Source organism: Misgurnus anguillicaudatus, chromosome 4 (genome assembly GCF_027580225.2).
Source record: "Misgurnus anguillicaudatus chromosome 4, ASM2758022v2, whole genome shotgun sequence".
NCBI classification, from domain to species: domain Eukaryota; kingdom Metazoa; phylum Chordata; class Actinopteri; order Cypriniformes; family Cobitidae; genus Misgurnus; species Misgurnus anguillicaudatus.
Genome location: NC_073340.2, coordinates 19,598,071 through 19,624,031, shown reverse-complemented (window position 1 = coordinate 19,624,031; position 25,961 = coordinate 19,598,071). Strand labels below are relative to the sequence as shown.

At 36.8% G+C, this 25,961-nt stretch overlaps 1 protein-coding gene across 2 annotated transcripts; it reads right to left on the bottom strand.

The window, feature by feature from the left end:
- Nucleotides 1-1,797: 1,797 nt before the first annotated feature.
- hdlbpb (high density lipoprotein binding protein b) lies at nucleotides 1,798-25,711 on the bottom strand. Of its 2 annotated transcripts, none has more exons than XM_055176375.2 (28): nucleotides 25,687-25,711; nucleotides 22,439-22,518; nucleotides 21,737-21,835; nucleotides 19,454-19,602; nucleotides 19,113-19,328; nucleotides 18,651-18,857; nucleotides 18,334-18,549; nucleotides 18,031-18,237; nucleotides 17,829-17,936; nucleotides 16,344-16,448; nucleotides 16,099-16,177; nucleotides 14,584-14,723; nucleotides 12,094-12,198; nucleotides 11,808-11,921; nucleotides 10,583-10,669; nucleotides 10,338-10,469; nucleotides 10,033-10,251; nucleotides 9,449-9,670; nucleotides 8,401-8,619; nucleotides 7,852-7,990; nucleotides 7,641-7,756; nucleotides 7,448-7,552; nucleotides 7,228-7,362; nucleotides 6,989-7,132; nucleotides 6,645-6,824; nucleotides 5,366-5,482; nucleotides 5,126-5,272; nucleotides 1,798-3,240 (listed from the first exon to the last, which is right to left on the bottom strand). In XM_055176375.2, the coding sequence occupies exons 3-28, from the start codon at nucleotides 21,810-21,812 to the stop codon at nucleotides 3,151-3,153; spliced, it is 3,774 nt and encodes a 1,257-aa protein (XP_055032350.2). In that variant the 5' UTR covers nucleotides 21,813-21,835; nucleotides 22,439-22,518; nucleotides 25,687-25,711; the 3' UTR covers nucleotides 1,798-3,150. The 2 variants fall into 2 exon arrangements, with proteins under 2 accessions (XP_055032350.2, XP_055032349.2); XM_055176374.2 differs by lacking the exon at nucleotides 25,687-25,711 and adding an exon at nucleotides 25,007-25,086.
- Between the last annotated feature and the right edge of the window lie 250 nt (nucleotides 25,712-25,961).

The window sequence follows — 25,961 nt, the reverse complement described above, 5'->3', positions numbered from 1 at the left end:
AAAACTGGTGTTTTCCTTTAATAAAATAATGAATTTAGAATAATACATTTTTCCCCCAAAATCAGAAAATTGCAATTACAAATTTTGTTAAAAAATTTGTTACTGTAATGCAAAAAAATTTATAAGCATTATTGTAATAAGAAAATGAGTTCAGATGCAAAACCCTCTAAGTGCGTCAGACATGTTTTCTTGTAAATAAGTATTTTTTAATCAGGCTCTTATGTTTAGGTTCAGTAATTTCAGTTTAATGGCGATGGTTATTAGTCAGTAACGGAAATGCCTTATTACCACAAATGTCACTTTAGTCAGTTCATTGGTATTTAACAAATTTGACTGTCTTTCACTGCAAAACCCTCCAAGTACAGACAAAAATCCCCACTTCTAAAAGTCTCCAGTCACTCTTCACCGTCCTTTTTGAGTAAAGGAAAAAATTCAGTCAATATCCTAATGTATTCAGTTAACCTCCTTTAACCACACTCTTAGAACGGATGTGTTAAAAACAACACATTAGTGTTAAAGGCGGAGTGCACAATGTTTGAAAGCCAATGTTGATATTTGAAATCACCTAAACAAACACGCCCCTACCCTAATAGAATCTGGACCTTCTTTTGATAGACCTGCCCCACACATACGCAACCCAGACAAGGATGACGGTTAGTAGACACGCCCTTTACTGCTGATTGGCTACAAGTGTGTTTTGGTAATCGGTCCGACTCCCTTTTCCAAAGCGTTTTTCAAACATTGTGCACTCTGCCTTTAAGTTTAAAGACAACACACTAAATGCGTTGTCCCAGAATCCACACATATCTGTTATATTATTGAAACAACACATTTTGTGTTACTTTTAACACAACTTGTGTTTTATATTAACACAAAATGACACATAATGTGTTAAAAGCATGACACAAAAAGATTAACACATCCTTTCTTAGAGTGCAGGTAAAACTTGCACCTAGACGTTTGCCCACAGCCATTCATCCATTCAATTTTTTCCCATGCATTAAGAGGATTTTGCGGAAAAATCAATGTGAGATGTGACGTTTAACAAATTCTGCCAACACACTGGTATTTCTGAATGGCCTGAGGCCGGGGTTAAGGGGATTTGAAGCAAAACTATTTGATATAATGCATACTGAGAGAGCATACGGTTAATATCATTATCTAATTTTTGGCATTCAGTGGCTTTTGCATCTAAACTCATCATATCCAACAAACTCTTAAAGGCAGGGTGCACAATTTTTGAAAAACGCTTTGGAAGATGGAGTCAGACCAATTACCAAAACACACTTGTAGCCAATCAGCAGTAAGGGGTGTGTCTACTAAGACACCATTGCCTGGGTTGCATATGTGTAGGGCGGGTCTATCAAGAGATGGTCCAGATTCTATTGGGGTAGGGGCGTGTTTGTTTAGGTGATTTCAAATATCAACATTGGCTTTCAGAAATCGTGCCCTTCCGCCTTTAAAGGGATAGTTCACCCAAAAATGAAAATACTGTTAGTAGACTGTACCCATTGACTTCCATAGTATTTGTTATTCCTACTATGGAAGTCAATGGGTACCGTTAACTGTTTGCTTACCATCATTTATCAAAATACCTTCTTTTGTGTTCAACAGAATAAAGAAATTCATACAAGTTTAGAACAACTTGAGGCTGAGTTAATGATAACAGAATTTTCATTTTCGGGTGAACTATCCCTTTAATGGTCCTACAATAAGCTTTTGACTAATTTTACAATGAACCCAGGCCTGTTTTTCAATTTTTTTCTCGATTTCATTTAAAATTGATAAAAAGGCAAATTCTATTTCTTCTAAATGAGTTTTTATTTGGAGTAGGAAAGCCACTGACATGTTAAAAAATCAACTGACATGTTATTGCAGTATTGCATATCAATGTCATCAAATCTCGGTAAAAATATCTTATGGCAATAACATCTTAAGGCCAATAGTGTTTCTGTCTTCGGTTGTTTGTGGATGGTTCCTCACTCGGTCACGTACACAAGCATATGCTCATACAACAATTAAACTCACAGGACTCCACTAGTCAAGGACACAAAGTGACCCTTATTAAAAGAGACATCAAAATTTAAATAAAAATTGCAAATTGAGAACCAGCAATTTGCATTCATGACAAACATGTTTTTGTGTAAACAATCACAGGTGAGCTTTCCATATTTTTAGCGCATAACAATCTTTCAACCTTCCATCAAAACTTATGTTTAAACACTGCTAAGTGTTTGGCTTTATGCTACATATCTAGGGCTTTTTTCTATCATATACTATAAAACAATGAGTAAATGAATTGTTTTGACTCTAAAAACTGATTTAATATTCCCACTTACAGTTTTGTCTTGAAAAAATGCAACTTTATGCCATCTTAACCACAAACCTGCTGATGAACTGTAAAAACTACTAACTTTACATGTGAACTGCAAATCCCCTCATAAACCTTTGACTTCAATGAACAGAAATCACACAAAGAAGTCTTTGAAAAAACTGGACCACACGGAAAACAACTTAAAAAGCACAAAAAACAAGCATAGCACAAAATAAAATACCTAAAAATGTAATCAGTCATTGAGCAAAGTCGATAAATAACAGGCATATAAATAGACTAATAAATACAAAAAATATAAATATAAACAAAAGTTCAGTATTGATCAGCCTCGAGTATTGAGAGTTTTGTAAGTGCATCTGAATCTTTTTTTTACAGTACATAATAAAGGCTGCTGCAGAGTGCACATTTAAAAACTGTAAAAACTATCAAGGATTTCAAAAATAAACTCATACACAGTGAACTAGGGGTCCTCTTGCCATAAATGGTTCAAGAAATAAATGTATACCAGTGCTCTCCACTGGTCACCTGACCATCCAAGTCACCCATCTTCAAATTGACTATTTTACAAACAACAGGTGGATGAGGACACTGCTACTTGATGTTCTAGCTGAAGTGTGACCATCTGTAGAGAGGAAAGGGTTAAAAACATCTATCCAAAAATGTTAAGTAATGTTCAGGCAAAGGAAGTTGAAGACGGAGGTGATCCTTCAAGGGCACCAGGAGAAAGACAAGATCAAAAAACACGAAATGTTCTCATTTTCAAGTACTAAAGAGATGGTGAGCTCTGGAGAGACATCAAGTCAGAAAATGTCTATTCATTTTTTTGGTCCCCAAGCAGACGTCTGTTTTGGTGCTATTCCAGCTCCGAACGTAGGGAACTCTTCTGCACTGCTCATGTCAGGTGCCTGGAAGGCACAAAGAAGGAAGAAATCCACGATTACAAGGATGCTGACAACAGTTCATCCAGATCGATTTCATTGTTTTGCATTTTAGATGTTGGGTTTAATGTAAAAACAATGTAGTTTAATTTATCAAGAGTGGAAAAATGCATACACATTTAATATTTCTTGAACACATGCAGGAACTAAGTATAAATCTAAATCTGATTTGCATGCTGTTACATTTTTCTCCCATTAATTCATTCGTATCATTATGCCCTTTGTAAGAAACATTGGAAATTTGTAAGCTGAAAACAACTTTGTATAGCACTTCCCATCCTATTGCCTCTTTTTTGCTTTTCTCTTTCCTTACTTTTGCTAGTCGCTTTGGATTAAAGCCACAATATGTAAGATTTTTGTAATAAAAAATCCAGAAACCACCTGCACAGTGTGATATATTTAATGCAGTTGTGTACTTACAGTATCCCTAAAGTTCCCAAAGATTTGTAAATCCAGAGAAATTCCCGTTTTAAATTAGGGCTTCATAACAACTAATCGCAACTAAACATTTATATATAATATAATTATATATATATAATATAAATTATAGTATATAACAGTGATTCGCGGGTCAATGTATAAACAACCTGCACCCGACCGACGTTTTCAACTAACCCACTCGCAATTCGGACAGCAAAAAAATTAAAAATAAATATTGTACGCGACCCGCTCCCTGGCCCGCATTTTTTTTTAAAGTAGTAATTGTTTAAAATAGTTCATTTGCATCTTTATTTCAAACAACCCGACAGACCGCGACCCGAATATCATTAAAAATAACTCGTAATTATTAGGAACTCATGACGCACTCGCTCATTTCGGATCAACCTGCGCACTGATATACAAGTATTTATATATAATATAAATTATGTATAAATATAAAAATGTATATACACACAATAATTTTTTTTAAAGAAATGCATACGTGTATATTTATATACATAATTATTATACACAATACACAAAAAATTCGCAATAAATTGTTATGCAGCCCTATTTTAAATACAGCATTTTCCGGCGTATAAGTCGCATCAGTCTAAAATGCGTTTTGAAGAGTAAAAAACATATACAAGTTGCACTGAACTATTCGTCGCATTTATTTAGAAAATGATTTCACAAAATCCAAGCCAAAGAACAGAAATGTAATCTGGAAAGGCAAGTTATTCAACTAAACAATAGCACAGAACAGCAGGCTGAATAGGTAACCGTACATGTTTAAGTAACATAAACGATACACAATAGCATACTGAACATACCTGGGAGGCTGAATAGTCTAAATTAACACAACAAGCCAAATCAAGTTCAAAAAGGTCCTGAAGTCATTCCACATCACTGAATCCATTGAATTACATAAATACAAAAGCAGCATAGAGCAGACTCTCGCGGCGGTAAACGATAATGGTTTCTCTTGGATCATATGAAATTATTTTGACGTACAAGTCGCACCTGACTATAAGTTCCAGAACCCGCCAAACTATGAAAAAAGTGTGACTTATAGTCTGGAAAATACGTCTCCCTTGTTCTTGTTGCATTTTTAGTGATTTTCCGGTTGTAGAAACTATGTCAACACGAGTGGACAAACGCATCTATATACAGCATCTAATGTGCAGGTGTTGTGCCATGCAGCTAATTCATTACAATGGAATAAGATAATGTGATTAAATGTATAGCTAATAAAACATTCATTCATTACCTCATCCAAGAACATGATTAAGCTTTTTTTAAAAGCGACCTATAGTGGGGAAAATCTACATGTTGTGGCTTTAAAGAGTCTGCATTGTATATTACATTTCCATTTAGGCATTTAGCAAAGTTCCCCATGTTCGGTCAATTTTTATATCAAATGATCTATAACCTTGTTTCCCTGTGCATTCCAGGGGGCGTCCCGTACAACAAAGCCTTTAGCAAGGGCTTTATCATCTTCATTCCCTCCTGTCCCCATCGTCTTGGATGGAGGCTTCATATAAGCTGCCATAGTCTCAGTCTCTGTGACGGTCAACATCTAAGAGACAGAAACAATGTTTCAATGTAAACCATCAAAGGACCAACAAATTTTATCTATCCAGAATGAAAGATTTTCACTAGATACACTCACATATTCTTCCTCCAAGTTAAGTAAATGGTCAATGGCATTATCAACATTTTCTGGTAGACCTGTGATGGTAACCTTGTTTGGATCTTCAGAACCTGGCTGAGGAAACCGTATATCAACCTGCAATCAAAAATATAATTAATAAGCCTTCTTTGCCATATATTGTATAAGATCCTAATACAACAGTAAAAAACACGATGTATGGAGGGATATTTACTGTAATGAGGTTAGATTAAACCATTAAAATATGAGGTGTATGGTACAATATGGACAAAACACTACATTTATAGGGGACGATTTACCGGACAGGGCTTATCCTAGTCCCAGACTAACATGCGTGTTTGAGCGGCCTTAATTAAAAAGCATTTTGCACTGATCTTATATATATATATATATATGCACATACACACTCACCTAAAGGATTATTAGGAACACCTGTTCAATTTCTCAATAATGCAATGGTATAATGGTGTGGGGGATGTTTTCTTGGCACACTTTAGGCCCCTTAGTGCCAATTGGGGATCATTTAAATGTCACGGCCTACCTAAGCTACTTCCAGCAGGATAATGCACCATGTCACAAAGCTCGAATCATTTCAAATTAGTTCCTTTAACATGACAATGAGTTCACTGTACTAAAATGGCCCCCACAGTCACCAGATCTCAACCCAATAAAGCATCTTTGGGATGTGGTGGAATGGGAGCTTCATGCCCTGGATGTGCATCCCACAAATCTCCATCAACTGCAAGATGCTATCCTATCAATATGGGCCAACATTTCTAAAGAATGCTTTCAGCACCTTGTTGAATCAATGCCACGCAGAATTAAAGCAGTTCTGAAGGCGAAAGGGGGTCAAACAAAGTATTAGTATGGTGTTCCTAATAATCCTTTAGGTCAATTTCATAATTGATTAGGAAAGAGCTCATCAAGAGCTTTCATTTGATATATATCTCCACTTTTACCCAAAATGTCACATACCCTCTTCTGGGTCTCACCCCTTGATATGTTTTTGTCTTTTTTATTCTTCTCAAAACTGAGCTTAGTTTATACTCCACACCAATGCAACATATATAAATCTTTTTAATGCATCTATAATGACATAATCATTTTGAATAAAGGGCATAGATGTCAACTGTTCACTTTTGATCCCTACTGTATATATTTCGGTGTATTAAATAATAATATAGTCCATTTTGTCTTTTTTCACCTATATATCAAAGAAAACACTACTTAAAAGGAATTATATTTTATGCTTGTGTCAATGTATACAAGATGCTCTTACTTTAAACTCCTCCATGACCTTCCTGATGGCCTTGCCACGTGCTCCGATGATGCGAGCGTGGACCCGCCGGTCCAGCCGGATGTCCTCACTTACCATTTCTTCCAGGGAGGCCACCAGCTGCTCTATAGCCTCCCTGGCCTCATGAGCGTTCCTCTCATACCCAGAAATCACTATTATATTCTAGAGGCAGAAAGACAGACAGGTAGAGATCAAATCAGATGAAAGGTATGCTAGGTATGACTTACAAAAAGAGCCAAAGAATGAATGAAGAACCTGTTTGAGATAAGCATGAGGAAATGTCTCGTTCTGCCTTCAAGACACAACAGCGTTACGGGAATACGCACCTGCTGTTCGTCGTTCTTGTCTGGGAACTGCACGTTCACATCGTAGTCTTTGCGTATTTGGGAAATTACAGTTCCTTTACGACCTATTATTTTAGGGTGATATTTGGGATCTACAGAGAGCGTCAGCCTAAAGCTTCGTAAAGCCTATAAGCAAAAAGATTCATCATTTAAACAAATGTACACGTTTTTTATGTTGGTTTTACATGAAAATTGAAGTTTAAAGTGCTTTCATGCAGTACCCGATCCTCCTGTTCGGCCTGCAGTTCTTTGACTCTCTCCAGCAGCCCATGTCTGGCCCGCTCCACACTTGTCACCTGGCCTGTGATCTTTATGATATCTGACTGTTGTTCAGGCTGAGGAACCCAAATATTCACCTATGATGGCACAATGCAGACAAGCTATAAGCTTGAATTGCAGCTTGAATGTTGAATGAAAAGAATCCAGGTTTGGATCAGATACCTCATAGTCCTCCATCATCTTTCTTATTCCGCTTCCTTTCTGTCCTATGATGTAACGGTGAAGGTCATAGGAAACCTGAACATCAACCGTCACAGGAACCAGTGCCTTGAGTGTTACAGGAAGAGGATACTAAGTATAGTATAGTATAGTAAGAAAAACAAGACAACTAAGGATGTGCAAATAAATTCCTTACGAGCAAGGCAGCACGAGCCAGGTCACACTTTTCCGCCTGTCCTGTCACGGTGATGATGTCACACTTCCGGGGGATGATGTCCGTATCTCCGTTCTCTTGAGACACAGGTTCCTGAGCTGCCATCCACAACGACAACAAGCACTGAAGCTTATATAACATGTTGTCAATAAACGGAAATAAATAAATAAAGCGAATAAATTTTTATTGAGACCTGCAGACTCATCTCTGTCTGGAAATTTGATTTGGACTTCATACTCTCGTGTTATTTGCTGTATCTTGCAACCTTTGGGTCCCATGACGGCCCTGTGGTAGCGCTGGGGAATCACCATCTCCATGCTCACCTGCGACTCCTGATTGACATACCAGCAGCCAATGAGTATCAAATGTTTCAGATCTTTACTGCTCATTCAAAAGTATTTTAACAAAAAAATAATAATAATAACTTGCAAGCGGCATATAAGCCCATGCCAGTGCTCAGATGTTTTGGAGGGCTCTTAAATGCATAAAATGCTGCATGTCAGTTGCTGTCGGAGGGTATCTGTTTGAATTTTTGTGCGCACCCTCAGGATTTTCATAAAGTGATAAGATTGGTCACATGGCTTTTATAGGTCTTTTATAAGTTATGCGTGCCTGTGAGCCAGGGCAACACGACAACACGTATTAGGATAAATAGTAATGCTAACATATAATGAAGGTATCATTACGTCCCAACAAAACAATAAGTATATAACCAGTCACCCAGACCGATTCCAAAACTCACCAGATCTCGGACGATCTCCTGAATGCGCTTCTTAGCAGCGTCCACACAATCTCTGGGTCCTTTGATGGTGATGCTGTCGCTGCAACTGCCCGTGCGCGGGAAGCTAACGGCTACGCCACCATACTCCTCAGCCAACTCTCTCAGCACCTGCCCTCTGCGACAGACGAAATGACGATGATGCCGGGGGTCCACGACCATAGTGTCCTCAATGACATCGTCCTGTTGCAGATGACATCATCATAAACGGAGTAAAAAGATAAGGACATATAAGCTTGAATCAAAAAGCTTGAAGTTAAAGGGACACTCACTTTTTTAGAAAATATGCTCATTTTCCAGCTCTGCTAGAGTTAAACATTTGATTTTTACCGTTTTGGAATCCATTCAGATGATCTCCGGGTCTGGCGTTACCACTTTTAGCATAGCTTAGCACAATCCATTGAATCTGATTAGACCATTAGCATCACGCTTAAAAATAATCAAAGCGTTTCGATATTTTTCCTATTTAAGACTTGACACGTCTGTAGTTACATCGTGTATTAAGACCGACAGAAAATCAAAAGTTGCAATTTTCTAGGCAGATATGGCTAGGAACTATACTCTCATTCTGGCGTAATAACCAAGCACTTTGCTGCAGTAACATGGCTGCAGGAGGCGCAATGATATTACGCAGTGCCCAAAAATAGTCCCCTGTTATTAAAAGTTACTAAGGAGACTATTTTCGGCTGCTAGAAAATGGCAACTTTTAATTTTCCGTCTGTCTTAGTACGCGATGTAACTTCAGAAGAGTCAAGTTTTAAATAGGAAAAATATTGAAACTCTGGGTTTTTTTTTAGCGCGATGCTAATGGTCTAATCAGATTCAATGGATTGTGCTAAGCTATGCTAAAAATGGTACAGCCAGACACGGAGATCAGCTGAATGGATTACAAAACGGTAAAAATCAAATATTTAACTCCAGCGGAGCTGGAAAATGAGAATATTAAAAAAAAAAAGTGGAATTTCCCTTTAAAGAAAAAGTGCTGTTTTTAAATACACAGCTTTTGTCTTACCAGATTTTTGATGAGGATCTCCAGCTCTTTCTGGGCGAGCTGTACGGCCTCCTCTTTTCCCACGATGGTAATACGCTCCTGATCTGGCTCGTCTGGCGAGGGGAAGATAATCCGCGCTCCGGTTCGATCTCGCACGCGACGGATGTTAGCTCCTCCACGTCCTATCAGGAACTTGTGGTACTCGGGTTTGGCCTGAAGCTCCACTGAGAAGTTGCTGACTTGCTGGTGGGTAAAAAGACAAATGTCCCACATATTGTAGAGAATTTTACAATAACAATGATCTTCCTATTCTTGTTTACTCAATATTGAGGTACACAAAGTGACTGCAGGGGCATTTGAATATATTACATATACTCTAAGGGACAGTTTCCCGGACAGGGTTTTACAAACATACCTTACGAAAAAAATGACTTGTGTTGAGATATGTCAGGCAAGATTTAAGGCAGCTCAAACATAATCCCTATCTTGGAAACCACCCCTAAATCTCTAAATGTGGTTATTCAGCATTACCAATAAAATCTGGCATTTTTTAAATACTGGGTAAAAGTTTGCGTGGGTTTTTTTTCTAAATAACTTTAATTCACCTTCTCTTCCGCCAGCTGCAATAACTGTCTCTTTGCTCGCTCCACTTCTTCTGCAGGACCGCGAATGGTGACCTTGTCCAACCCCGAGCCCTCTGCAGGGAAGTGGATGTGGACACCACCACAATCTTCCATCACTGACCGCACCAGACTGCCCTTCGATCCGATCAGAGAGTTATGAAGCTTGGCTGGGATGGAAACTTCTGTTTCCTTGTGGTTGGCCTGGGAAGACCAAGTTAAAGTATGAGAAGAAAAGAAAGAAAGACCGAGAATAACATCACTGCTCTCCAGCATTTTGTTTTTCTTACAAGCTCTTTCTTTATACTCAGGACTCTGTCACGTGCAGTTTCACAGTTGCTCTTCTTCCCCGTGATTACAATCATCTCCGAGTTGCTGTTCTCTGTTGGAAGGTCGATCTTTGTGTTGGTCTCCTCACGTATCTATACAGAAACACATAGCAAAAATTCTCTCATAATGACAAAGTCACCATTAGCACAATGTTTTAGGTAACAAAACAGACACGATGAGCTTAGAAGAACAAAAATCTCCTCACTTTTTTGATGTTGGCACCTCCTTTGCCAATGATGTTTTTGTGAAACTGTTTGGGGATGGGTACAGATATTGAAAAGCTGTTCTCAACCTGATAACAGGAGAAACATAGTATTACATACTGAAAGTCAAAGTCAAATATCTTTCGAAACGAAACACTTTCTTAACTAGCTTTGTGTGAAAACAACACAGAAAAACTGTAAGCTGTCAACAAGGTATGTAAAGAGCAGGTAATATGTGGTCTATATGGGTGATTCTCACGAAAACTTGGTTTTAAAAATGTCAAGCATGAAAATTTAAAAATTGCTTAAATTTACTTTTTTCCCCACCATACATTAAAACAAAGTCTGGAGTAAATGGGAACATTAATTTAAAAACTTTTACTTATCATTTAACACTTTTTGTAACATAATTTAAAAAATTAGTCCTAAAAAATCTCATTACCGCAACAGTCAGAAAACAATAACACTGACATATTTTCAAAATGACATGACAAACCTGAAAGAACATAATTTGGAGATTCTGCACATGCATTTAAAATCAAAGTATTATGCTTCTATTAATTAAATTAACATTTAATAAGCATCTGTTGCGGTAATGATAATCAAAATGTCGTGTAAGCATTCTGACAAGACAATATTTCAAATTAACTGTAAAAAAATGATCTTACCTGGTAGCCATCTTGAAGTAACTGGTCCATGTGCTTGGTCACTCAAAATCAAACTTTATTAAAATTCTGTATGTGTGCTTAAATTGTTCTCAAAAAGTGTTGCGGAGGATGAGAACATCAGGCATGGACACATCATTTTCCTAATTTTTCTTCATTATTATTATACATGAATATTCAGTAAATATTTTTTCTGTCATCTCAAGTAGTCTAGCAAAACATCCATTTATTTTTTTTCTTAATATTTTTGTGTTAATTTGATTAAATTACAACATAACGCATGTTCAAACACAGCCGGACAAATTGCGGTAATGAGAATTTCAGCAGAAAATGAGATAAAATTTACAATTATAAATTCTTATGTTGAAATCACACATTGTGCAAGGTAGAACACAGTATTGTGTTAATTCTGATGCTTTTTAATGTTACTATATTACACATTTTAAAGCTAACATCATTAGTGCCGTGGTGTTTCAATGGTTTTGTGAGAATCACCCATATGTGAACTTGTAGTAACTGATAGCAGGTAATTTCTGTAAGCGGAAATATAGATGGAAAGTACCAGCTCAGCGATGAGTTTCTGCAGAAACTTTGCACATTTCTCTACTTCGTTTTTGGGCCCCCGGAGCTGCACTATGTCGCTTTTCTGTTGCTGATCAGGAAAAATGATAATGACCTGTAAAAGTAAGACCAAAGGCATCCAAAATCAAATTTAACATTAAGCGGTATATTTCAAAATGTGTGCAATGTGGTCAGCTCAAATGATTATATCTGCTAATGTCTAGTAACTATAAAATCTACAACCTCGTATAATAAAACACATACAAAACACATAAAGCTGTAGTTACCTCAGGAAACTTGTCCCTCACTTCTTTGATCTTGTCTCCTTTCTGACCAATGATTGTACGGTGAAATTTCTGCTCTATTATCAGATCCTTCGTTCGTTCATTTTCCTAGAGTGCCACAGATGCCAGAGGTAGAATTATGCCTGAAAAATGGCTTTAAAAATACGATTGCAAAATGATGGGAAACAATCAGGTGTCCAGCAGGGTTGGACCTAAACTCTGAAGGACAGCGTCACCCCCTCCAGACATGGACACTGATACCCATCCAGAACTGTAGAGTGCAATGACAAATTTACATTTACCAAAAGAAAGTTTAGATACACTATATTGCCAAGAAGTATTGGGACACCTGCCTTTATATGCACATGAACCTGAATGACATCCCATTCTTAAAGGAATAGTCCATTTTCTTAAAATAAAAATCCAGATAATTTACTCACCACCATGTCATCCAAAATGTTGATGTCTTTCTTTGTTCAGTCCAGAAGAAATTGTTTTTTGAAGAAACATTGCAGGATTTTTCTCATTTTAATGGACTTTAATAGACACCAACACTTAACTCAACACGTAACAGTTTTTTTCAACAGAGTTTCAAAGGACTATAAACGATCCCAAACGAGGCATAAGGGTCTTTCTTATCCTGAAAGCGTCAGCGTGACCTCACGCAATACGTCAAGAGGTCACAGAGGAAGAATGCGAAACTCCGCCCCAGTGTTTACAAGTGTGTTGAAAGAGGACCATTCCAACGTTGTTGTATGTGGAATGATACTAATTAATGTCTTTGTGTCACTTTATTGTTTACAATGGTCCGCAAATGTGCATTTTATATATGTAACATGTGACCTCTCTACGTCACTACGCATTTACGTTAGGTCACGCTGGACCGGACCTAGACGAAAAGTTGTGGTTTAAAAGTGCATATTTTTTATTTTTCTTGTCAAAAATGACAATCGTTTCGCTAGACAAGACCCTTATGCTTCGTTTGGGATCGTCTATAGTCCCCTGAAACTCCGCTGAAAAAAACTGCCACATGCTGAGTTAAGTGTCAAGTGTTGGTGTCCACCAAAGTCCATCAAAACGAGAAAAATCCTGCAATGTTTTCCCCAAAAAACATAATTTCTTCTCGACTGAACAAAGAAAGACATGAACATTTTGGATGACATGGTGGTGAGTAAATTATCTGGATTTTTCTTTTAAGAAAATGGACTATTCCTTTAATCCATAGGGCTTAATATGAAGTTGGCCCACCGTTTGCAGCGATAACTTCTTCATCTCTTTTTGAAAGACTTTCAACAATGTTTAGGAGTGTGTTTATGGGAATTTTTGACAATTCTTCTAAAATCACACTTGTTAGGTCAGACACTGATGTTGGACGATAAGGCCTCGCTCTAATTTATCCCACAGATGTTCTACTGGGTTGAGCTGATACCAAAAAAGTTGACGCGAAAACACTGAAGATCACTGATTGGTCTGAGAGAATCGTCACTACCAGCGTCATCCCTATAATGTAAAAGATCAGCTTTACCTTCGTGCTAGCTTGCGCTGTCTCAATTAAACCTGTTGTCATCTGTGCCTTGCTGTAAGTTCCCAAACTCCCTTTTAGCGATGAAAAACATCCACAGGTTGACAATCAGGAACACCATACCATACTTGCAGTTTGTGGCAGCACATTCGTGACGTGCACATCCGCATATATGCTTAAATGCAACTTAAATGAGGCTAGGGGGAGCCCGTCGACTGACGCCACGGGTGTTTGTACAGAAACTGTCATGTAAGACAGAGGTAGTGATAAATGCAATGTGCAAACATCTATTTGTGATGGTTAATTTTAATTTTGTGGCGGACTGAGAAATAAATGAATATATGGGAATAAAGCATTTCAACAATGCTCTCACTTGTATGATGTCACAGCAGGAGGCAGGGCAAATATAACGACACGCCTATAATCCCTCATACTCCGAAGTGCTACTTAACTCGATGGAAAAGCTAACCAAGCCGAAGTGAGGTGAGCTGACCCGAACTAAACCGTGGGAATGCAATGAAAAAGCACAATAAGGGGCCAAGCACCTGAATTCAATGATTTGGAGGGGTGTCCCAAAACTTTTGGCAATATTGTGTATATGTGACCCTGGACCACAAAACCAACACAAGTATATTTGTAAAAACAGCCAACAACACACTGTATGTGTCAAAATTATAGTTTTTTTTTCTTTTATGCCAAAAATCATTAGGATATTAAGTAAAGATCATGTTCCATTAAGATATTTTGAAAAATATCTATCAAAAATGTATTTATCATTAGTGTTGATAAGGACTTAATTTGGACAACTTTAAAAGCAATATTTTTAATATTTTGAGTTTTTGCACCCTCATATTTCAGATTTTCAAATAGTTGTATCTCGGCTAAATGTGTTCTATCTTTAAAAAACATACATCAATGGAAAGCTTATTTAAATATAAAAAAATGACCCCTATGACAAATAACTGTCTCACCATACGCTGGGCCATGTCCATTAGTTCCTTGCGAGCGAGCTGTACTCCCTGAGGATCACCCTCTATACGAACCAGACCGCAGTGTTCAGAGTCCTGAGGAATCCTTACTGACACCTTATACTGCTCCTTTATGCGATTTACTGGGAAGAGCACCAAATGCTTCATTTATCAATAAATCAAACTTCTCTGTTAAAAACTATATGGATCCTTTTTGAACAGATTTGATTGGATAAGGTAATATAATGGGACAAATTGGAAAATAAACAATAGTCATGTGAAGATCTGTGATGATAATGACCGAGGAATATATGAAGAGTTTGGTTCCAAAACCCGATAAACGCCATTTTTTACAGCCAAAATCAGTATTATATCAGGTCAGTTATTTAAAAGTAAATTCTTAATTTTATGCAAAATACAATATTCGTCGTGTTATTCTGTCATATTTTCTCCATTTTTTCCCAAAACGCGATAAACTCCACTCCACCATTTCTACAGAACGCAATAAATCCGCTCCACAAATTACAGCGCACCATTCCACGCAATGTAAACAAACAATGGCGGCGCGTTGAGTACACGGAATCTTCGTTTTCCTCATCTACTTTGTACTTCGTGATCAACAAACAAACAAAAACAAAATAATACTTTTGATGGCATTGATAAACCTGTGGTGGTTTTCTGTGACAGGAAAGAAACGTAAGCCATACGCGAGAGGCACTCGAGAGACAGCATTAAGTTTCTGTGATGCTAACACATTGACCCCAGGGGATCTTATGAAAAACTTTACATTATTTTACTCGAAGTCAACGAAAATCAAGCAGGACCAAAACATTTTACAGCTGATCGCTGTGAAAAATGTTAAGCGACGACATCCCAAGTATATCCTCAGCAATGACAGTGTTCTTAATATCACAAAGTAAGTGTTTTGATTAATGCCATTAATGTTTTTTTTTAAATCAGTGTATACCACTAGTCAACTAAATGAATATAAAATGGAAAAGATGAACGCACATTTATACATTGATTCAATAGATTTATAGCATTTTGGAAAAAACCTTGTCATGGATTTATTTCATTTTGTGGAAAAAATTATTCGTTTTTATAATAAATCTTTGAAAATCATGGATTTATGGATTTGAATTTTTTAATGTTATTATAACCTAAAGATGCTATGTGAAAGTTTGTAACAGAAAATAGTGGTTTTCATCTTGTCACTTTCTTGGTATAGAAAACACGTTTTTGCCGAAAATTGTCAAAATGGATTTTATGCGTTTTGGAACCAAACTCTTCATATATAGGATATTTGAATAGGGAGGAGAACATTTGCAACTGTTGCATGTAGACAATCTAGTGCTGCCTTTAATCTAATAAGGTGTGAAACCAAAATTTGACTATTCAAACAAAAATGTCTCTAGCTGTGTCAGATTCCCTGTTTTTCCTGTTAATTTTCTCTAGCTGTGTCAGATCCCGTGTTCCTGTTTTTACTATCCAAATGATGCAGAAGAGGTTTTAACTTACTGTTGGCTCCATTTTTGCCAATGAGATGTCTGTGAAACCGCTGGTCAATGTTAATTTCTGCATAGTCCATTTTTGCCATCTAAACAAACAAAATCATATTCTTACATTTCAAAAATACAGTTTAAAGCTGCAAACTAAACATCAAAAAGCTTATGGTTATGTGATTCAGATTTAGTTCTTATCATACATAGCTTAATCTTATGTTTTTCTTGAACTGTTAATGAGAGATATGATGGTTCTCTGACCAGGTCTCTGATGATCTCCTGCATCTGAGCTTGGGCTTGTTCTACCTCCTTTGTTGGACCCTCCAGACTGATACGTTCCTCTCCATCAGTAAACTCTATATGCACCTAGTGAGGACACAATATCACATAAATGAGGCCACAAATGCTGCCTTGGAAAAATTTTAATATAGAGTTTTGAGGATAAAATTATGTGGGAATATTATAACATACATACACATTATTTATTCATAATTGGAAATGATAGTTTAGACAATACAATATTTTATACTGTCAGAAAAAAGCAAAAAATTGTCCTTACTGTAGCTGTCACTGGGGCAAGGACCCATGAAAAAGACCTAATATGTTTCATTTAGATGTAGATATGTATACATTTGGCACCAATACCTTTGGTACCTTTGGGGTAATAATATAAGGTTCAGTGAGAAAAACGGTTTAGCAAGATGAGAAATTCATAAATCTTTAAAAAAAACTTGTTTTAAAACCACGCATCAGGTTTATTTTAATGCACATAGGGGCGGATTCCCGGACAGGGATTAGACTAGTCCTAGACTTAAACACTTTTAAGAGCTCTCCAAACTGAAAACAACTTGCACTTACATATGTTAAAATACATCAGTGCCCTTTGTTTTGCCTCAAAATGCACACAGGTAATGTTTTTAGTGAGGCATGTTTGTTAAAACTAGTTATATTTCCTAATTAAACTAAGGCCTAGTCCTGGATTTGGCTAATCCTGGTCCGGGAAACCGCCCCATTGTGTGTTAATGCAATAATAAATTACATTTGCACCATTTTTATGAAAGTTAAGATTGAATGGAGCTGAAAATGTCAAATGGTGTAACCGCCAATTGTGCCAAAGAATGAAAAATATTAAATATTTTATCCATCTTGATGGCATGTAAGCGTAATAAAAAAATCATTTTAAAATATTATTTTATTAGTTATTTCTAAATGTAAATTTTAATAAGTTTTGTAATATTTGTCCTGACATATGCTGAGTGAAAACAGCTCTGTTTTCTAAATAATCTTTGACAAATGATGTAAAAATTTATGTAAAAATTACACTAAACTAGATTATTATATTTTATTCCACATTTTTTATGAATATATTTTCATTTAAAAAATACTAGTTACACCAACTGACACAGACCGGTTACACCACATTGACATTTTTGCAATTATCCCCCGAATATTCTTTCAAAATGAAAAAAACCCCCAGAAATTTTAGACTTGGTCCTCAAAAAAAGAGAATGTATGCAAGTAATCTGCAAATCTATTTAGAAATTATAACCCTTTTACATTTAATTGAACCATACGGACACAAAATACTTCACGTCATTGACCCATAAACTCTTTAGATGCAAAAATGTACTTTTTCAAAGCGTACAGCCCCAGGGACAGCTAGGCAGCATTTTTTGACTATTTTTCTGACAGTGTAAATACGTAGCATGTTTCATCTAGAGACAAAAATAATTTTACTTTCCCTACTTTAGGTAACTGCTGTGTAATGCGGCCGATGTTCTGTCCTTTCTTTCCAATAATGAATCGATGGAGCCAGGCCGGAGCAATCACCTCCACCACTATTGCACTTTTAGCCTGCGAAACACAAAAAAACGCTCTGTAAACAGCTTCCTATGCAGGTTTTCTTTAAAAAAATAGCTAAATAGCTTTCATATATCCATCTTCTGACCTTGGCGTACACCTGTGTGAGGGCTGGTCCCAGCTTATCAGGTTCGCCCCTGAGGATGATGGTCTCAGAGGCGGACTCCAGAGGAGGCATCTCCACAGACACCCCCGTGTTCTCCAAGATCTCCTGAATGGTGTTGCCTTTCGGGCCTACTATGTACTTATGTTGGGACTTTTTTACCTCGACTGAAATTGTGGTCGTTTTTTGCTTCTGGTTGTGGAAAATAAAAGGACTGTCATGAATGTCAGGTCAAAGATATCAGGATGTGCATGTTTCTGTGTTGTGTAACTTAAAAAACAAAATCACCTTGTCATCGTAGATGGCCTGGATACGGGCGACTGCCATTGCGACCGCTTCCTTTTCTCCGGTGATAACAATCTCATCTTTAGGTAGGCTGGGAGGTGGGATGCTTATACGAGCCCCGGTTTCTTGACTTAGCTCTTGAACGAGTCGATTATGTGCACCAGCAATGAATGGATGAAAAGCTTTCTCAAATGATAAACGTTCCACTGCACGCTTATCCTAAGGCAGACAGCGAGATTATAAAGAGGACACAATGAGGCTTATGTTTGAAGTATGTGTACTTGGTTAGTATTTGTTTTTTATCTCACAATAATGCTTACCTGCTCTGCAGAGATGAGCTGGATTTCATGGCGAGCTTTCTCAATGCCCTCCTTGGTACCAGTGATGCGGATGTTGCCGTTGGGATCGTCGGAGCGGGGGATAGTGATCTTGGTGGCTGTTTTCAGCTCCAGTTCCTGTAACTTCTCACCGTTCTTTCCAATCACAAACCGATGGTGTTCTTTCGGAATAAGCACAGTCGCTGAGGCCTGCACAAAGACATTTATCATTTATAATTTACTACTACACCGTCAGAGAAAATGGTCAATAAATGGTCCCAAGCTGTCACTGGGTTGGTACCCTTTCAAAAAGTATACCTTTGCACCTACAGAGTTCATATTAGTACTTCAAAGATTCAAATGGGTACATCAAAAGTACAAATTAGTATCTCAAAAGTACATATTGGTACCAAATGTGTAACTATATGTACCAGTGTACCTAACAGCAAAACAAGCTTGAGTCACCTGAGTCTGCAATCGGGCTACAATCTCTTTCCTTGCTTTCATAACTGACTCTAGTTTTCCAGTCACCATGATAGAGAGACCCTGGTCCTTGGCTAGGGAAAGCTCAATGTGTGCCCCGGTCTTCTGCATGATATCCAGGCACACCTTTGCCTCCTCACCCTCACCAAACTGACTGTTGTCTTTATACCGCCGCTCTTCCAGAGGGACATGGAACACCTAATGGTGCAGACAGGCAACAAAGGAGGGAGTTAATCATTGAGGGAGTCAATGATCAGAAGATATGACCTGGCATGAAGAACATTTATCCGACCTATAGTTGCACAAACCATCCACGTTGTTACCTGAGTGATGACAGAGGATTTGATAGGTCGGATTTTGCTCCAGGCACCTGAAGGCTCTCCGGTCCTTTCTCCTGGAGAACCCTTGTCCGGTAATGGGGGAAAGGCTTCCAGATAGGTGGGTACATATGCTTCATCTTCTGGGACACTACCTAAGCACAGACAAAACCAAAAATATTTTAGTTTCAATACTGATTTCTGCTTTTTTATTTACAATTCATTTAGATAAATGTTCATGAATGTTTATTATGTGTATCATTAAAAAGTGTTGGTAATGAAATAGTTGTAAATTAAGTAACAGAGCAAGAACTGGTCTAAATGACGCAGCCAGCATGTGAGTCAGTTGACTCATTCAAACAGCTTACACAAGTCTTAGAGTGACTCTTTTTGAATGATTCTGATTCATTAAAAGAATTTGTTCATAAGAGTTAAGCTATTTGCAAGTCAGACTACTTTGAAAGGTACTGTATGTTGTCTATTACCTATGCATTATTTCATGAAACACACTTTTGAAACTAAAATTGCTCCAGTATTTTTTTGCGTGTGGTGAAAATCAAGTACCATACTTACTCGTGTAACTACTCATGTAACAGACTTCAAATAGGATTATACCATGGGTCTGCTGAATGCTGCACTCTGATTGGCTGAGAAATTTTCTATGGGTGTTGATTATTTTTCTGTAAACCGCACACCTAACTTTTCAAATGTCTTAAAAATAGGCAACAGAGCAATGTTTGTGGTAACCGTGGTATAAGCGGAATAATTGACTCCGGTCCTTTGAATTATTTGAAAATAATGCACACCTGCGGTATAACGGCACTCCGCTTCGCGTCGGGCCCGTCGTCAATTATTCCTTACAAAACATAGCAGTGTTGTTGGTGGCTTCTAAATTCATCCCTGTTTGGATCCTAAGGAATAAATGGGGCTAGGCTAAATGCTAACACATTAACGACGCGCTGTACAAAGATTAAGTGTACGCATTGAAAAAAGTTATGTATGTATAAATTTGTCTAAGTTGAGGTAAGAACATAGTGAAATATTGAAAAACGGTGGTGTTTTTCTTTAAAGCATGAACAAATTACTGTCACAGGAAAAAAATTATATATGCTATTAAATTTATGATGCTCAAAGATTAGTTTTAAATTATACATTTATCGACTACAGGAGGATTCACAGCGTATACACAACAACAAATTTTTAATAATAACAGTACAAAATAAAGCAATACACCCCAGGAAGCAGTGCTTCGAGGGGTTTATTGCGTTTATAAAACTGTTACTTCATATGCATAACGTTAGCAGGATTTTATAAAATAAAACACAAATAAGTTGTAATTATATTAGTACAAATATTACTCTTCCGCCAAACAAAGTAGTTCCTCAGAATCAAGTGTGACTGAAACAGAGCGCAGTTCCCAACCAACAGAGATGCCGCAAAGACACAATGAAAATTTGATTTAAGACTATGGTGTTTATTTTATAAATCACCATTCATCTAATTTATAAATTAACATTTATATTGTGCAACTGTTGAAGTGATGATCAAATATGCTTGGAAGCATGCTGAACTTTTTTTTTGCCACCCAGTTTTAATGCCTTGCAGAAAAATTATCTTCTTTAAATAAACATAAAATATCAAATGAAAGAACAGACCATCCGCTTTCAAATAAAAACAAACAAAAAACATTTCATCCTACCTTCATTTGTTCTCTTATCACCTCTCAAATTTTTTAGCTAAAAGCGGAGATAATTCCATTTTTGTAAAGAACTTTTGTAAGAGATCAGATTTAGAGCCATGAACAGTACTACACGGTGTTTTCAGTGAATGCGTCAGTGTTTAAGTTGGGTAAGATCGCCACCCAGTGGATAATAGCGGACGTATGAACTTGAGTTATAAACTCAATCGACGAGATGACTCAACAATATTTATTGACATTTATCTGGATATCGCCATTAATTGTGCAATTGTAGACAAATTAAAAATATGATTAAAGACTGTGGTGTTTATTTTCATAAATCAGTACGCAGCAACAGTGGCGCAGTGATACGTATGTGATGCGGTCTGAACCGTGGGGTTACCGGTGTATTTTATCACGGCTTAGAACGCGTTTCAACCAATCAGAATGAAGAACCAGAACTGCCCGTTTTATAATACGAGTTTTGCCATCATAAATATTTCATGCTTTTATAATGATTGTGATTAATAAAAAAAGCTACTCATATAGCAGCACAAATAACCACTGCCAAGCCAATTCATGAAGATAAAGGTATTAACTAGCTGCCATACCTGTGATCTCAATATCCTTCAGCCCACCGCGGTGCTCCGCAAAACTCTCCTGAGTCAACACTGCCACAGAGCTCATGTTTCAAGATCTGATCCGCTATCCTGCAGAGACCAGGAGGAAGAGGAAGGACAGATAGCAAACAGAAAATCCAAACACAACCTTAAAAAAAATCACACTAAAGACAGCAAAACAGTAACGGTTTGACTACTTTCATTTAAGTAATAAGGTCAGGCTGTATGCATGCTGAGTTCTGTATTCTCTGCGGTTCCTGAAGCCCAGCAGGGCCCGATACACACTGCCATCTCCCTGAGCCCAAAAGCTCTTCTCCCCACCTGAGCTCTCCAATTAAAAACCAAACACATGATTCCTGCAGCTGTGAATTCTACACAAAAGTCTGTGTGAAGGCAACTAATGTAGCGATTATTGATCTGTGTTTTACACCCCTTTGATCTGCTAAGGAAGAGAATGCAAGCATGAATCTTTGTGTATTTTACATATTGTTTGCATATTTAAATCCAAAAATATTTCTCTCAAAGCTGAAATGTACTATAGATTATACAATCTAATGTTATTAATGGGAAGTTTCCATGCATGTAACATTCTCTGCTATTTTTCTATCAAATACACCTTAATAGCCATTCATGCCGAAATGTGAATCCCAGAGTCACCCACTTCAAATGAAATCAAATTAAATTTTTACTCACCAGCAAAGGGTCGAAAACCAGAAAGTCCGTCCAGGTGGATGCTACCGAATGTTCTTCAGTGTCAGTCTGTTTGTTCAGTCCTGTGTGAGTGAGGTTAAAGAGATCAAAACCAGGCTGGTTACATACACTGCACAAAAAACAGCATCTCACAGCAGGCCCTCTGAGGCTGACCAGGGAGGGGGGCAAAAACTCAGTGGTCGGTCCTGTGGGAGGCAATAGTGAGATCGAGTGCCAAGGATAGCTTCAACAACAGTCTCAAGTGACAACGTGTCTAATTGGTGTGCGGGTGTTTGTGCTTACTGTGGTGAGGGCAAAAATACACACATACATATGCTATTTACATGCACATTAGATTGACACATTTTACAAATAACTTGCTAACTGTCATTGAGAGAACAAATTAGGTGTTTAGTTGAATAAAACATGTAATATAACAGAGATACAAGCTACTAAACTGAGATTAGCCAGTCATTCTTGTTGAATTAGATGACCCAACATATTAATGTAAAAACCAGAAGACAATATAGTAAACCAGCGAGTGCACCTAATTTACTTTTACTGTATTATCATTAGAGATCAATTTAGCAGCCGCCAATATTTAATAGCCATTTTTGGACACTTTTACCTGCAAGCAAGTGTAAACAAGTGGACTAGCTAGCAACACTTCCTGATAGACAACAGAATATCTATTTATAATCTCCACTGACAATATATGATGAAAACATGGTCAATACAAAAGTGGTGTGCTTAGTGTAGCAGCTGGAAATATTTAATAGACAATTTTTGGACAATTTTAAAACATCTGCATATTGGCTATATCATAAGGGAGATATAACAAATGTACCCTTTTTATGGTATAATTAGTGATGCACTAATGTATGGGTTGCTGGTATTTATCAGCCAATCTTTGATCAATGTAAAACAATCTGCATATTGGTAATAGCATTATAAATATAACAAATCAAAAGTTTATAAATACAGTATGTGAAGAGTATAACCTTTTTCTCAGGGTAAAATAATTAACCCTTAAATGGATATCTAGGGTCTTTAGAAATAGAGAATGTCACAAGTGCATAATTTAAACGTGTTATATATTTGGCATCATAACGACATATGCTTGATTTGATAATTTTGTTATTGTTAATCATGTATTCTGTAATATTTACAATTGTAGGAAAACAAACCTTACGCATAAATGTTTCATATGGGATTGTCCTTTTTCAACTGAGGTCTTCAGGAAGAAAATTTGCAAGCTATTTGAATATTTAGCACCAATACTACACAAATCAAACAGACAAGCAATGTCATCATGTTAAAGGGATAGTTCACCCAAAAATGAAAACTCTCTTATTATTTACTCACTCTCATGTTGTTACAAACCTGTATAAATTTTTTTGTTCTGATGAACACGAAGGAAGATACTTTAAGGAATGTTTGTAACCAAACCATTCATGAGCACCAGTTTATGACTTTTCTTTTTTTCTACTATGGAAGTGAATGGGGCTTATGATCGGTTTGGTTACAAACATACTTGAAAATATCTTTATTCGTGTTCATTAGAACAAAGAAATTTATACAAGTTTGTAACAATATGAGAGTGAGAAAATAATGACAGAATTTAAATTTTAGAAAATTATACCTTTAAGTCTGCATTAGCTGTCTACATCCCTGTTGTCAAGGTGGAGCATTGGGGGGCAGTTCCCTCCCCATTCATATGGTCATTGTGTGAACTTATTATATATGACAAAACTTATTCATTTTGTGGATTTGGTTAGTCACAGTATATTTCATCAACATTTTTGCGATATTGATGCCATTATCAAGCTCATCCAGTTTCCATTTGAGAAGGACCTCACATGCAAATATCTACATGAGTGGACATGGAAACATAAAAAAATCAACATGAATGTAAAGATAAAGTTATTAAGACATTTCACTCCAAGATCCAACGCCTTTAATAATTTTAATAGAGAGTGAGTACACTATTATTCTACAAATATATATATATATTTTGCTAAGTATTGTTTTTATAATGTAGGTTGGACCACCTTGTGTTTTGGTGTTCTGCAGTGATATGGAACTTGGTATATTTCAAATACGGGTTATTACAGTTATAGATCATAAAAAGTGTGCCCACAATAAAAACGAAATGCCCCCTTCTGCGTGGCGACGGTCCTGACTATGTACCTACATCACAACATGCTGCAAGCATCCATCTGCAGGCTCAGTGCAGACCTGCAAGTCTGTAAACAAATGGACCAGCTAACAACACTTCCTGAAAGATAATCTCTATTAATAATCTCTAATGACAATATATGATAAAAAACACGGTCAATACAGTAGTGATGGCCTTAGTAGAAAATATTCTAGCATTATATGTATGACTGCATTATATCCATAGGAGTTTAGCTGGACAGCTAATCTGCTAAGAGCTCGATATCTATTGTGCTACTTTAGTCTTTTCTTTACATGCGATATTCGGATAGTGGAAAATGCAATTATTAAATCATGCAAAAAAAAAAACGTCGCGATAGCTAGCGCATCATAGAGGAAGAAAATAGAGCTCACCTTATCAAAGGAAAAAGGCTAGCTGCTGGTCTATGAACAGTAAACAGTGCTACGAGGAGTCGATTCGCTAATCTGATTCGATTCTCTTCGTGATTCATCTGAATCAGATTCAATACAAAAAGTACAAACATAAATACACGACTTATTTAGGCTCTTTTAATTTATTTACAAAACTTATTTTACTAATAGGCTACTTTTAAGATAAAGTGTAGTTTTAATTTCGCTTTCAAACGAGAATGCCAGTATACTAATATATATTTCTTCAAAATAAAGCCATCATTTTCTTTTATTTCTTATAATGAAGATATAAACATGCACCCACATTTCCAAATACGTTTAACAAGCTATCAAAGCATCACAATTATTTCATCAAAGAGGGTTTGTTTAAAAAAAAAAAAAGAGGCTACCGTTAATACAGTTAAAACCAAAAAACAAGCTTACTGTAATGGTAACCACAAACTAATCATGGTTTTGACAACCATGGTTTTCTAAAGCCATAGCTAAACCAAGTTAGTGTAGTAAAACCATTAAAATCACGGTTAATAGTAATTAATACAAAAAATGTAAGTTACACTAAACATATAATGACTGAACAATCCAAACAAGCCTGAATGCAATTTGCATTATTATATTTTTTAAGTGATGTTATTAAATACACATTATTACATTTACGTACTTACATTTGCATTTGCAGGGTACTTTTATCCAAAACGCATCTAAACTTTTAACGCAATGCTCTATCAACTGAGCTACGTGAACACATTATATCAATTATTATGTAGCATTTAATCTATTGCATTTTTATAGGTAAGCATTTTTATAGGTAGCCATTTTTATTGATAGGTAATGGTGAACGACTTTGTTGTGACGATGCCCAGGCTGAGCGGCGGATGATATCAAAAGACCGCGAGAGCAATTCAAAAGCACGGCATTCTTATCGCTCTCGCGGTACTTT

Bases quoted from the DNA above. Each gene is read 5' to 3' on its own strand.
- hdlbpb (XM_055176375.2), bottom strand. From the start codon at position 21,812: ATGAGCTCTGTGGCAGTGTTGACTCAGGAGAGTTTTGCGGAGCACCGC. The intron at 18,550-18,650 runs GTAAGCATTATT...TGTCTGCCTTAG, and splicing joins AGCTCATCTCTGCAGAGCAG to GATAAGCGTGCAGTGGAACG. The intron at 9,671-10,032 runs GTGAATTAAAGT...TTTACCCACCAG, and splicing joins TGCAGCTGGCGGAAGAGAAG to CAAGTCAGCAACTTCTCAGT.